The 14,829-nt window shown below is 34.8% G+C and overlaps 1 protein-coding gene and 1 long non-coding RNA gene across 3 annotated transcripts in view; one reads left to right on the plus strand and one right to left on the minus strand.

Moving 5' to 3' along the window:
• The window catches only part of LOC112980891 (uncharacterized), a 69,839-nt gene that overhangs the window by 23,883 nt on the left and 31,127 nt on the right, over positions 1-14,829 (plus strand). For both annotated transcript variants that reach the window (XR_010388936.1, XR_003258550.2), the window contains exons 5-6: positions 12,551-12,672; positions 13,875-13,965. This is a non-coding gene — a long non-coding RNA (uncharacterized LOC112980891). The remainder of the gene's footprint in view (positions 1-12,550; positions 12,673-13,874; positions 13,966-14,829) is intronic.
• PRSS12 (serine protease 12) overlaps positions 1-14,829 on the minus strand; it is a 48,400-nt gene that overhangs the window by 18,140 nt on the left and 15,431 nt on the right. The window contains exons 5-8 of the mRNA XM_064510633.1: positions 10,678-10,856; positions 9,849-9,990; positions 8,612-8,808; positions 5,193-5,334 (exon numbers count right to left, since the gene is read on the minus strand). Of these exons, the coding sequence (XP_064366703.1) occupies positions 5,193-5,334; positions 8,612-8,808; positions 9,849-9,990; positions 10,678-10,856 (660 nt within the window). The remainder of the gene's footprint in view (positions 1-5,192; positions 5,335-8,611; positions 8,809-9,848; positions 9,991-10,677; positions 10,857-14,829) is intronic.

A 14,829-nucleotide genomic window follows, 5' to 3' on the forward strand; every position in this document is an offset into this window, starting at 1 on the left:
ATTGCAATAATACTTACACAATAACATTACATTTGGTAACTTCTGTGACAGATGTTTAATTACTTATAATAATGCTTCATAATATATAAGTAGCCATTTTGTTGGATATAGTCTAAGAGTAATGAAGAAACACTAGTGGGAGATCACATGGCTGTCTTTATAAAGTAGGGCTGGAAGCCAGAGTGTCCTTTAGGTGTGTCTGAATTAGTTTACATGACAGTTAAGAATGATTTACTGAGATTTTATTGTGATAAAAATTTATTATGATAAAATATACTGAATACTATATAACTGTAATATGTTACTCTACTCCATGAGTTTCTATTTTGAAAGAGTATGTTGCAGATACGCATTGTAAAGGGCAGTACTTCTGTGCATACAAAAGGATAACTGCACACGCAGTGAAAAGCTAGAGTAGAGAAAGAGCTTAACAATGAAAATGTACTGGGCAAGAAAATATTTGTCTCTTTTTATACTTCTTTTTATATATTTTTTTTAGACCTGCAATGTTGGGGAAGACAGGCGAGAATGCCATAAAGAGATTCTCCGCTGGGGAGGAATTTTGATATGTCATACCATTTTTAAAGCTTCTTCATACTAGAAGCATAGCTGGGTCAAAGTCAGAGAATCTGGCCTTGAATTGCCCATATCCATATAATTTAAACATGAAAGTAATACATGTAAGCTTCCTCTTTTTTCAAACTTGCCCATGAAGAGCCTTGGCTATTTGGATGTTTTGTAACAGGTATTGAAGGGGAGGGGTGGACAGAATCTCTAAGCAGGGAATGTTATTTAAAATAAATGAATTGTAAAAATCCAGGAAAGAGAAACATGCAAAACATCTGACAGAGTTGACACAACAAGGTCACTTGTCTTTAGACATTTTAATTTCCATGGCTAGCACGTATCTACCAGATAATCCAAAGCCTTAACTGACATTGGAAGCAGCATAGGACAATCTTGCCTAACGAGTTTAATATGATTTAACTTGTTAGCTGCAAGCAATGTGTCTCTTCTTGCTTCAGATATTTTTCTTTTCAGAATGTTGCTCTGATTGCAGATAACTACAAAGAATGTCCTGCTCTCTGATATCCATAGGCAGCTGATGTGTCCATGTATGGTATTACAAAATGGTGAGACAGTGCAGGCACTTGTTGCAAAATCTTACCTGATTTTGGAATCTCCTATGTCACAGAGCAGTTCACAGTGCTTGGTGAGTTTCCACTCTAGGGCATTGCTCTAAAGCTCCTCAGGGTATTCAAAACTACTTTGTTGTGAATCGCAACAGTATTCTTGTCGTCTTATTTTCCAGAGAAGTATTTATTGCTATTTACTATATATTTGTCTCTGGAGTCTTTTATCAGATAATTATAAAGGCACTGCCTCCACCGATTTACTGGATAAATCTCAGAGACTGTCAAAGATGTACATGAGTTTGCATAAGTAAGTATTATAGGTGAGAGAGATGTGGAGAACAAAGATGAAGGAAGGAACTTAGTGCACATGGATTGCAATCATGCTTTGACATAAGCTGAATCATGATACTTGTGCTTCAGAAACTTTTTATATCTTTATATATCTCTTACTGAGCATTGGTAATCTGTCAACTTGCTGGTAATTGCTATGAAAGGTTCATTCGGTGAAGAAGTGTCCATTCAGTATACCTACTTTTAATAGGAACTCCCTTAACCAAAAAAAACCCCCAAATTGTTTAAAGCAAATACCTACAAGGAAACAAATGTAGAAAACATGATGTTCTAGAGCAAGAAGTACAGCTTACTAGAGAAAATAATTTCCTATAACTGGGAGATCTCTAAATGTAGAAGTATTAAGTTTTGCGTGTTTGTTACATGTTGGAACATGTTCCTACAACTTTTTGGTCCACCCCTCTCCAATGGTGTATGTAGCACTTAGTTTCTGCTTCCTGAGCCAGCTATTCATGCACAGATGGCCATGTGAGGAACAACCCTCTTTGCTTGCTCAGATCTGTCCCTAGGGAGAAGGGCAGGCTCAAGCCCTTATACCCTAGCTTTTCTCAGACACAAGGCTGTGCACAGTAATATGCTGAGCTCTTTAGAAGCAGTGCTACCATTATGCATAATGCTGTTAATCCTGCTGATTAGTACAGAGGACCTTAGAACACTTTTTTTCTGGGGTAGATCATTTGTGTGGAGCACTAACAACAGGGTAGTTGTACATTTCATGGACATTTGTGTGTGCACCTTTGTGCTCTTATAAGCCTGTTCTAAATAAAAGGAGACCAGCATAGCCCTAAAATACTCTTTTGTGTGCTAAACCGTCAGGAATTAGACAATACTTCAGAAAAGGTGCATGTTCTTTCAGTTCTTACTCTGCTACAAATATGCTTTGATTAGGACACTATTAATTATTATTAAGGTTTCATGACTGTTTTTAGCCAATTAGTAAGGCTGTTTTCTAATGTTTTTTTTATTATCTTTTACTTCCACTAGCATTAATAATGAGTTTGGCAGGCTGGCTTAATGACAGATCTTTAAAACTGACATTAGTTTGAACATAGTGATTTTGCCAATTCATGGATTCTCTTGATTCATCCTCAGAAATGAACTCTAATAAATGGCTGAGAAGGTTTCAAAGCAGGATTTCATAAAATAAACATACAGATATGTATTGACGTGATGAATAATATATACAGGAAAAAGTCCATTTTCCAGTGTTTACCCTCTGTTTACCCATGTCTCCTTTTTAAGGCAGTCTTTTCTCCCATTTGTCATAGTAAATGTATTTTTTTCCAAGGAAAGGCATGCAAAGCCAGTTGTATTAAATTCCTCAGTAGAAAAAACTTGGGAGTTAAACATAGCAGTGTAGAGGGAATTGAATGATAATGTTTAGTTCCATGATCAGTCTTAATGAAAACTGATGTCAGCTTCAGTATTATATGTGTTTTGAGCCCCTCCCAGGAAAAGGTCTTGCTGTGTTACTGCTAAAGAAGCAACACTCATCAACCTTAAAACTCAAATGCATGAACCCAGAAGCCCCAGCCTTGCTTTGGGACAGTCAAGTCACCACTGAATATAATATGAATGTTAGCAAAAAGATCAGTGCATGGACTCTTAGCCCCAGAAACAATTCCAGCTCATCGGTGCATGTAACAGCAGAGTCAGGTTTGTGGAATGCAACTGTTTAGACGTGGGGACAGCATTATCCAGTGCTTCTGATAGGCTTTCCCAGTTTCTTGAACCTAATTTTAGATTTCTAAAATGTATCTGTCCCTAGTCCTTTGGCTAATATGTATCCTACTGTATCCCATAATCTTAACCCCCTGTTCTGACATGATGCAAATTGAGAGTCTAACTAACTGTCTGTCTTTGCAGAGGCTTATAAACAGAAGGTGGGGATAAGTGAGTTTGGTCGTCAGCAACAGAAGTATAAAAGCCTGGATAGGCTGAAGATGAAGCATACTAAAATGATTCAGTGGAAGATAATACAAATGATAGCATTTCTTTAGCTCAAATTTCTTTACACATACTCAGAGAAGACATTTTACTAGCTTTCTGTTGCATTTCGCTAAGATTCTGGTCATTTTTCAGCTTGTATTAATTCTGCTACTTATATGTCTATCCTTAGTTGTTGTATCTATACTGCTCTTTGATATGCAGGAAAAAATTGCTCCTGAGTGATGTAAGCCTGGTGAAGCAACTTGGTCCAAAAGTGACATGTACATATTGCAGTGCTTTTAATAACAGCTTTTCTTTGTCCTACCAGGTCTATTCTTATATTGAATGAAGCTTATTCAAGCTATCATCACGTAGGTCAAAGCTACAATCCTCTGTATAACAGTTTTACTGTCTTTTAGCTACAAAAAGTCAAGTCAGATCAGTAGGTGGAGGAAAAAAAACATGAAACAAGTAATTCAGTAGGTGATATGCCTACATCTGAATGTAGATGGTGATCTAAAAAAAGATTTCAATTCCAATAAACTGTAGTAACCATGTAGTAAAACAGTACAGCTTTATGTTGAACTTTTGGTTTTGGTTATTTGTTACACCATCTTTATGCTGAATACCATCTTTTTCATGACCAAAAAAGATAAAGATGGTTACACCATCTTTATGCTAAATCATATCCACACCTTGTGACAATGGACACTGATCTGTTGCTATATTTTATTAAAAATTAACAGTCATGTCAGATCAACTAAATATTTCAAAGTCATCAGTCATGATTATATAAGGTACATACTAACAACATGCAAAATTATAGCCTTCAATAAAAACAGGTCAAGAGCTGTTTGAAACAGCAAGACCGTTATCCTAAGAATTTAGCTAAATTCCAGACAATTCCAATAAACTGTAGTAAACCAAGTCTAGGTTTAGAATGCTTTTATTTCTTTGTAAGTGTAAAGAAAAAGGCATTTTAATTTCCCCTGTTTTTTTTCTTATATATAAAGTTATATCGAATTACTAAAGCACTGGAGGATAGGTACCTTAGGTCTTTGTCTATTGACTAAAGATGACTCATTATGAAAATTTTTATATGATTGAAAATTATAGTCAATAAAGTATGGTGAAACATAGAACTCGACGTAAAATCAGAAACAAAACAGGGAATCGACATAGTTCACAGAATATATAATTATCTGTGCTCATCTTAATGTTGTATTACTGTTTCCCTCATTTTTTCCAAACTAGAAATTTCACTCTGTAACTTTTTATACCTTTAGAAACCTGGAAACCAAAAGTCAAAGAAGCAAACTAAGAACAGTTGAAGTGAGAAAGAGAAAAAAAAAATTTGGTGCAGTGTTTTTATATCATATGAACATGTAGCACTATAAGTGACAAATAAAATATAGTATTTATTCAGTAGTTTAGTCATTTTGGAATATTTAGTTTTTAAAAAAATATTTTAATAGCTGACATTAACCTGCTTTATGGTTGCCAGTGAGACTGTGAACTATCTTTGGATATTGAAATTCTTTTTCCCAAATGTATTAGTTAATGTATACTCCCTTTGAAGACATAGCCTAGTGTTCCTTACGCTAATAGCATAAGTATAGTTTTCTAAAGTATACCAAAAGAATACCAAACAGACAACTTTTAAAAGGCATATATTATGTGATCAGTCATAACTGAGTGCTGCTCAGTTGCACAAACTTAACGTAATCAGATATAGCAAACAGATAACTTGAGAAATAGTTGTGCGAGTTTTCTTACCTGTAGCCAAGCTGTCGACAGACTACAGCTGCATCCTTATCAGACCATCCGTCATCACAAATTGTCCCCCACTGGCCATTGATAAAAATCTCTACACGTCCTTCTTTCTTATTCTCACCATCCATCAGCCTGATGGGAGGACCTGGAAATAAATTACAATTGTCAACCCACAACAACAGAAGCAAGAACTAGTACATTAGGTCGTTTTCATCACATCCAGGGTGTAGGGTCAATTGATGCTTATGTTCAACAAGCCTAAGATTGGCTGTTAAAGTAGTTGCGTATTTTACCCTGGCTGGCAAAAGAAAGCAGTTTTTACAAATGACAACACAATATGAAATACTCCTGTTCTGCCTGTATTTTGAACTTCAGAATTCGTCTGGTTTCCTTGTTTCATATAAATATGGGGCATAGCTTATAATCTGACTGCAAAAGGCACAGACCGATTCTCCCACTAATGGCAGAGAACACCTAAGATGTCTTTGTATATGGTACCTTTCCTGGTTGAACACATTTTCCTTGCAGGAACTTTATGGATGAATTTGGCTATATTTCACTTCATAAATCCACTCTCAAACTGGCTGCAACCACTCCTCTTGCCACTGTCTCAGCAAAACAGTACAGCTTTGTGTTGAACTTTTGGTTTTGGTTATTTGTTACACATCCTATTCTGTATCATGTTTTGTGTGATAGCATAATATTCTACAGCCCGTTATTCTAGACTAATGTATGATATATTGTTTTCTAGCATTTATAATTGAATACTTACCCAGTTATAGTCATAATACAAAATCTCACTTATGTGGATTAGTCAGACTGAATCAATCAGGGTTTGTTTGTTTTTTTTTTCTTTCTCAAAGCCCAGGGTTCTTATTTAATACTGTTATTCTTATTCGGTGCTTAGCCTGTACTTAAGTTTTGAAACATTAAGCAAAGTATATATTTGATTCTCATTTATGTTAAGAGTCCTTTATAACATACTAGCAATCCAAGTGTCCTTAAAACATTATGAATTATTTTGAGGACTCTTTATAGTGTTTAAGTGAGAATCAGCTTCTAAATCTTTTAGTATGTCATACTTTATAATCCTTAATACTCTAATTAGAGCTTTTTTCTGAATAATTTGAAAGACTGTTCCTCATCATCTTCACATAAATGAAAGATAAGTAAGTCCATTACCCAATGAAATTTTCTTCTAACCCTGTAAGGATGAGAAATTATTTAATCTTGCTCTAAAATAAAGCAGCATTAGGAGACATTTGCATTTGAAATTTAATTCAGATTAAATTAGGTTATTCATAACTTTTGTAGACCAAACCTTATTCAGGAGTAAAGCTAGTTAAATCTGGCTTAATTTGTTGATTAAAAGAGGAAGGGTTTTAAAATAAAAATAAAGTGCTTTTGCTTCAAATGTAATTTACACCATATTGTTTACGTTGTAGTTCATACTGTCTGGACTGTTGTATTTATCAATCAGTTTCTCCAACTTTCTGTTTAGTTATAGTTTCAGGATCTCATATGTTAACAGATGTTATAGTTATTGTAATGTATTGTATTTCATTTTTAGTGTTCCTTAATGTCTGTATTTCCTGAAGTTATATCATCTACTCATTTTTCAAATTTTTGCACTGAATTTATCTTTAAAGGGAGAAAAAAAATGCTTTTTCAAGTGCTGTGAAGTAATTAGTAACAATAGAGTCTTTTGTCCCCTGTCCAACCAGGAATCTTACAGGAATGTCTGATACACTATCTTCATATTCCTGTTGAAATGATGTGGCTTTCTGGAAGAATATGATTTAGGTGTAAATTATACTACCCAGATAGAGTCACAGGATATTAGTGGTACAATATCCTGGTACAATTTATCTATTCTTATTATTGTCTCATATTGTTATATTTTAGCATATGTATCTATGAGCAGGAAATAAATATGATTTTCTGGTAATCAGGGATTTGAGAATGTTACCATATGGATGCATTTAACTGAACCAGACCTCCTTCAGCTAAGATTATGTTTTATAGGAACTTGAGCAAAGCAGCACAGATGGTTTGCATCTGTAAAGACAGAAGTCATGATGTGAATTCCTGTTATTTTGGGTTTGAGAGAATTCTTTTTTCCAAATGTGATTCCACTTCATCTACACATAATGAACGTTTTATATTGTAGTACTGTTTCACTGGATGGTTAGAGGTCAAAAGGCTGTAAAGAAAAAGATTATAAAGAAGAAGAGACTAGAAAAGTGTGTGTGCAAGTGCTGATTGTTATAAGATCAGGTAGCAATGTAGTGCAGTAAATTCATGTTCTAGTTTGCAGGATAAGCCTTCAGTCTGGAATTTCCAGAGAACTTCAGGAACCTAGGTATACAAATCCATTAGATTTCTGTAGAAGCTGGGAATCTACTAGTTCCTTTGTTAATCCTAATTTCAAAGTCAGCTAAAATATACTTCAAAGAATATTGGCAACAATTTTGTAAAATGTCACTTAATGACAAGCTACAAAATCTGTATGTAGCAAATTAAAAAGTTAATATGATTTTCAGAATTGCTGAACAACTCATTCAGTGCTGTTCCACTGTAATTTTTAATGCGCATATCTGAAAGCCAGAATTCTTGTTTAATTATCTGTATGTGGATTTAGGAGTCTCTAGAATTCATTTGCGAACATTTTATCTACGATACCTCTATGTAATTTATATTTCTCTCTCATTTCTTTTCTTATCAGTCTTTCTATTCTTCTTCATGCAAGTTTGTAGGCTTTTTAGCATTGGAACTGCCTTTTTTGTCTGTGTTTGAAGCATCATTCATCCTGGTCAGCAAGTGCCACCCATTCACCTAGGTACAGTGTAAACAATAGACAATAGTAACACAGAAATATCATGCTTCTCACCATTTTTTCTTGCTATCTCTGAATTTCCCCTCTTTCTTAATATCTCTTTTTTCAGATTGTCTAAAGGTAAGGCCATAGGAGGATGTACTGTTGATTTATATCCTTTAATGCAATTGTAACGCACAGGTACCTTTCCAACTTTTGACAGCATTGAGACAGTTCATTACAACTTGGAGAGTGCTGAGTGAAATGCAGTATACCACTAGGGAGGGCTGAAGAGATCTAAAATCTCATGAAGATTAAGATTTAGAGAACAGGATCTCTGGATTCTGACTTTGCTACTTTACAAATTTGTGTTGTTCGCTAATGTTCTGGCTGTTTATGTTCCTGTATACAAAGCCTGATTACATCTTATGATCTTCAGGTGAAAAGTGAGCTTTTTTTCCTTCCTCTTCCTTTGGCACATGCACACCTCTGCCAGTGACTGACTGACAGACATTAGGACTTTGAGCACTGTAAGTATAGTATACTTCTCTCAGATCTGCACCCACAGCAATACTCATACTGTGAAGTTATCAAAGAGATGCTTTACCGAGTGAGAGTTTATGGCTGTCATTATCCGGATGACAGATTAGTCTCACATCCTCCTGGTGGTTGCAGTCATGCTTTCCCCACTCTCTTTTTGAACACTGCAGAAGGTTTGACTCCTTCCCTGAGCAGCTGACATCATCCAACCAGATGGGCCCAGAACTTCCTTCTGAGTAACTCTCAGGTGCGCTTTTTCCGTACCTGCATAATAAATAGGTATACATAACATTTTGAACTGTAGGGATTGGAGGGCGTGTGATACTTCAGTGCTAAAGGGAATAAATTATTTCTAAAGAAGTAAAACAAATCTCTCAAGCACAACAGTGAATGTTATTAACCATGGCCAAGCAGGCTCAGCTAGTATTAAAATCAATGACAGCACTATATACTTCTTCCCTGGTAACTTTTTTTTTTCTTGTAAGGCATTACTGTTACATTCATACAAACTTGAAAATGTAAAAATGTATTGCCTTTGATTAAGGCTTCAATTCAACCAAATATACAGTTGACTTATTGACTCAGACTTAAAACATTCTTAATATTATACGTACATTTGAATGTCACATCTGGGAAAAATGAGACAAAGTTGTTCTGTGAATGTGATGTGTTTTAACATGAATATAGTTATTATGTCAGTGGATTGTGGGTGAACATCAGTGAATGAAAGAAAATGGCAAGAGAAAGATGGCTTAGTGAGAGCATGTCTTTCTAACCAGAGTCAGTAGAAAAAGGAGTGAAGAATGAATGCATAGAGCTCTAAAGGGAATTTTTCTAGCATACATATTTGTATGCCTGACTGTGATTTTTTTTTTTTTTTTGAGCTAAATACAGAAGGCCTAATACCTTAAAAGTCTCTGTGTTTTTAATGGCTATTCCACAAGCAAAGAATTTGAAGAATCAAACTTCTAAGGATAAAATTGAATATAACAAATCAGTTTTTCTCTATAGCCTATGCGTTAATCTCAGTCAGCCAAAAGGATAATTGGAAGGAACTCGGTGAACAAACACTGCTGAATCACTGGCTGAATTGAGACAAGCTTTTTCTCCTACCTAGACTGAGGCCATAAATATCTGATAGAGGCTGAGTGAAGCAGGCTTTAATGGATTTTAACCCAGTAGTTTCTATAAAGCAGTCAGCTAATATGTAAAAAACCAGACCCTTGAAAAATACAGGGATTATGTAAATGTCTAGCATCATTGTCAAGTCAAAGAGTCAGATACCTAATATCAATTAATCTTACTTAAATCCCAGCTGCCGGCAAACCACCTGTGTATTCAGCTCAGTCCACCCATCATCGCAGATTGTGCCCCACTGCCCGGTATAATAGACCTCCAGGCGTCCCTCATGACTGCCTTTCCCACTTGCTAGTCTTAATGCACCATCTGTGTCATTAACAAGTAAGGAAAAAGAAAAACAAAAATAAGAATCAGTTTTCCTTAGGTTCTACAAAAAATAACTAACAACATTACATTTACTGCATTGGATCAGAATATTAGACTGCTAAACCTAATGCTGGTCACTAGGTTTTGTTTGATCAGAACGTGAAAGAAATGCCATAATGCTACAGTTGGTTGTGTAGTGTTACGTAATGCAGTTCTGCAAGTGCAAGAGCAACAGTGCAAGATCCCGATCCCCCAAGCCCCTGTTACATGCCTAGTTCACAGGAGCGGACTCTTAATTGTGTGATTTCATTGTATACATGCCTTATCTTTTACTTTGTATATTCTGCCTATTTCCCATTATTTCTATTGCTGAAACATTTATTGTCATTGATAGATACAATACAGAATTATGGCAGCATGTGTAATTATCCTACTTCAAAGAAAATGCCCTCACATAATAAGCAGCAGTTAGCAAGTTGTTGAGGAACCAGGGATTTGTGCTGAATAACAAGGTTTTCTGTACCTCTAAAATTTCCATAAGCAACAGCTGATTCTTTGTAATACTGCCAAAACATTTTATTACTATGGGGCTTTATGCGTTTGAGAACTTGAAAAAAATCTCTTTCCGGAGCTGTCAATTCTGCACTTGTCACTATTTTCCAGTGTGATTATTCATCACTGAACTACCTGTAAGAGGTGTACAGGAAACACCAGCGTCTTCTTTGTGGCCACAGTTGTGTTCTTGCCAGGAGCTTTTAGGACACTGTTCTATAGACAGTTCATTTCCTGTACAACGCACTTCATCCAGCAGCACTGGGCCTGAGCCCTCTCCAAAGTAAGCCTGGCTCCATGCCTTGGCAACACCCCTGTGCAAATGTAACAAACACCGAGTCAAGAACAAGCAAGCTGAAGAGTCTTGAAGGCAATGGGAACAGCTATAATGTTGCATAGCCAGCTTCTGAAATCGCAAGTGGGATTGCCTAAATAGCCACTGCACTGATAGCTGACAATGCAGCCCATGTTACATTACGTGATAAAATGTGGTTCTACAGTCAACCTCAGTGTCTGCTGAGACTAAAAAGCGAACTCAAAACATACTGCTTCCACACTTTCACGGTCTGAATGTACTTACAACATCAAATTCTATTGTGTTGGATTTAAAACTTTTTCTTTTCTGTCTCTTTTCATTTTTAAGCATAACATTCCTAGAAGAGATTATAGATGTACAGATGGGCATGAGAGTTCTGACCTTAATTTTCATTTAATGCTTATGTGCAATAATAATAATACTATATCTTTCTATAGTGACTTTCATCTGCTGATCTCAAAATACATTAATCAAATACCAAGGTGCAGCAGATGAAGGTGATTATTCCCTACTTAGTCATTTAAAAACAATGGCAAAGAGAATTTAAGTGACTTGACAATGTCACATAGTAAATCAGTGGTAGAAATAAGAGCAGAAAGCAGACCAAGGTCTAGCCTTGTGTTTACTATAGAATGTATCTTCTCTTTATGTCTGCATCGTGGATTTTGAGCACAAAAACCTGTGTAAATTGAAAAAACTCTATTGTTCCAGCACTACAAAAATTATGCAATGTTTAACATGATGTTAGCATTTAACATGATGTTAGGAATCAGGATTTTTCTAATTCTTATTCATTAAGATCCCATGTCTTTCATATGTAAAGTTTATTGTTTTTCATGGTTTGATTTCTATGCATTCAATGGTTTCTCTCTTCTTATCTCCAGTCTAGTTTTTATGCAAGTGTTTTCAGTATCTGTCCTCTTTTTCAGCATGTAAGATGAAAAGTATAGAGAAATTTCTGACTATAATGAATTACCTATCTGAAATTAATTAAGATGGAGTTTGGGCATGGGATTTTATGCTACTTATTAATTTGCTTTAAAGAGAGTTTGTCACTACTAGCCATATGTTGCTACATAATACCTGGCAGGAAAGGTTTATATTTATAAGGCTATTTAGGTTTATTTAGTGTATACTGAAAACATGACGGGCCTTGACTGTTTTGATTTAGGATGTAATCATACCAGCTCTTAACTGTCTTTTGTGATAGTGTGTCAGAATTGTCCATTCCTGTAATTTTTAATATAAGTTGCAGTAATTCATGTTTTAAAGGCACTTATTAATTCATATGTGGATTTAGATAGATGTAGATTTCATTTCTAGTGCATCATACGAATCTATGGCAATCTCTATGTCCTTTTTTAAAGGAAAACAATACTGCAGTTTACAATTAGTCATCATACAAATTCTTGATAAACAGTAAAGGGGTATGGGAAAAATATCAACCATAAGACACTTTAAAAAGTTAGAGAGTATTAGGAAGAATCTCTATAAGGAATGAAGTTGAAATTCATGGTAGTCCCTATGTAGATATGTGCCCAGTAAGTAAAAGCACAAACAAGAAAGGCAAATTAATTAATCCATCTGTATTTATTTGTTTCGCATTTTTGTCTTGTTTAAAATCAATTTGATTTTTAATATTGTCAAGCTAAAGTGCTTCATCAATCTTGAAAATACATTGTGAATTTTCAGACTGTTTCTGTGATGACCAGAAGACCCCTTCAAGTGGTAGAGCACATGGAAAATACCAAAAGCAAGCCTTATTTACTCAGTAGGGAGAGCAGTTATAATTTGCAGTTTCTTCAAAGAAGCAGGTGAGCAAAACAAAAATATTTCAGAGCACTGAGCAAGCAACATTTTAGCAAAACACATTCTGCTTTTTTGGAATTTTTCAGGTAAAATCAATAAATTCAGTCTGAAGTTACTACGTTATTTTTGAGAGAGGTTTGTAATCAGACATTACCTTTTCTTCAGAATGACCTTCTTAATTCCAAGTAACATTTTAATAGATAATGTGTTCTACTACTGGGAATACCAAGAAGAATTCCAAATAGTTTGGAAATAACATTTTTCCCTGAGCTTTGCAAACATTTACTGATTGGCCCTTACCATTCTTTGATTTAGGTTGTTAAGTAACCATGCCTTCTTATATATATATAGCATTGTTTCACTGAAGACTTGTAGTTTGCAATGCCGGTAATGGGAAGAAGAGCCAAGCCCTCCCACTCTTTTATTTCATAAAGAGCTGCTTTTCTAACTGGTTGGAATTATGCTAATATATTATGATTACATAGTAAACTAAGAAAATATAATGCACAGAATACACAAAGGCTAATACTTATTTCAAATCTAGATATCCAATATAAGCACCTAAATAAATAAAAACATCTCAAGTTTTCAAATGTTGCCTGTATTTGCATTGCCTAAGATAGGCTCTGTGAGTTCCCAGCACTTCAAGCTATTTTAGTAGAAATGGATAAATATGGAATAAAGAGCACAGTTTCAAGATACCTTGTTTTCGTCTGTTTTACCCTAGATATATTACAGGCTTATTGCAGAAAGCCTAGTTTACTGTTAGTTGTTTAGGTGACAGTACTTTGAAACATTCATATGTATATGATAAATTATCTTAATTTAAGTTTATTGGATAGTATTTGCATGATGCAAGCTAAACACAAAATGAAAATTCTGTTACATAGCTTCCCATTTCTTGTATTTTTTATTCTGCTGCTGGTGCAGATGTATCGAATGTGTTAGAGAAAAAATCCTTATCCGTTAAGAAGCTGGTAGAAATCAAAGAGATAATGCTTTACTACTCTGAATGTTGAAAACAAATTATACTATAATCTAACCAGATTCTCTGGAGTTCCAATAAAACAGAGACCACAAACCTATTATAATAAGAAGGGCAATTTGTATGTACCAAAAAGTATTTGTGTAACCAAGTAATAAAGTTAACTATAATCATTTTTCACCTATCACTGGAAGACTAATATTCTGAAGTTTTATTTTGTAGGGTGCTACAGAAGAGTTGAAAGGATGTGGGAAGCTGCTTGCTGAGAGGCCTTATTTTTGCAATTTGTGGTACATTTCCAGATTGATTAGCAGTATGTAAATTTAGATTATTTTCATTACTTCATAACTTCTTCTACTTTGCCACTGTTGGTAAATTTCAGTTCACAGATAATGAGCGTACTTGTCAAGACATCTTGATTACTTGAGAAATGCTGCAAATCTCTAGATGTATTTCAAGAAGACTTAGCACCATCTTAAAATGATTTAGCCACCTCTACTCAGAAAACTGAATCAAATTAGGAGAATCTCAGAACTGCAGTTTCAGAACATTAAATCAAGTAATCAAATGTTTTACTGCAATCAGTAAGGAGGCAGGTTAAGAGCACTACATTTATCATTAGTATGGAGAAAATTAGTAATTTAGAAACTCCTAGAAATTATTAACAGGGGCCCAGTTATAGGCTTTTTCTGCTGTTGAAATATAATATATGCTTTTTATTAGGTATTCTTAATTAGATATGTACAGGTATGTAGAAATACTTATATAGCTGTTCTACACAAGGACTGAAGGATGTACACTAATTTGGTCCTGGAACTACATATTGTACGTTAAGGATACAAAGAAATACTGAATAGAACCAGTTATTTGGTGCACAAAATAAGGGAGAGTTCCTATGGAAAAATAAATTACACAGTCTTTTAATTAAAGATCATATATTAAATCATATACACAAGAGTGTTGAACTGAAATTATACAATCTTTACAGAATACTATTATTTTCTATCTTTTAATATCTTTCTTTGAAACCTTAACATTCTTTTAAATTTTTTTTTGTATATATGCCCTAGACTTAAACAGAAAGTAAATTGGAAAAAGGTAGAAGTCTGATGTCAGAGGAGCATGTCAATTCCCACATGGCTCACCAGCAGGCCTAGAAGCTCTACAACTGTTGCAC

The sequence above is a fragment of the Dromaius novaehollandiae genome, chromosome 4 (assembly GCF_036370855.1).
Source record: "Dromaius novaehollandiae isolate bDroNov1 chromosome 4, bDroNov1.hap1, whole genome shotgun sequence".
Lineage (NCBI taxonomy): Eukaryota > Metazoa > Chordata > Aves > Casuariiformes > Dromaiidae > Dromaius > Dromaius novaehollandiae.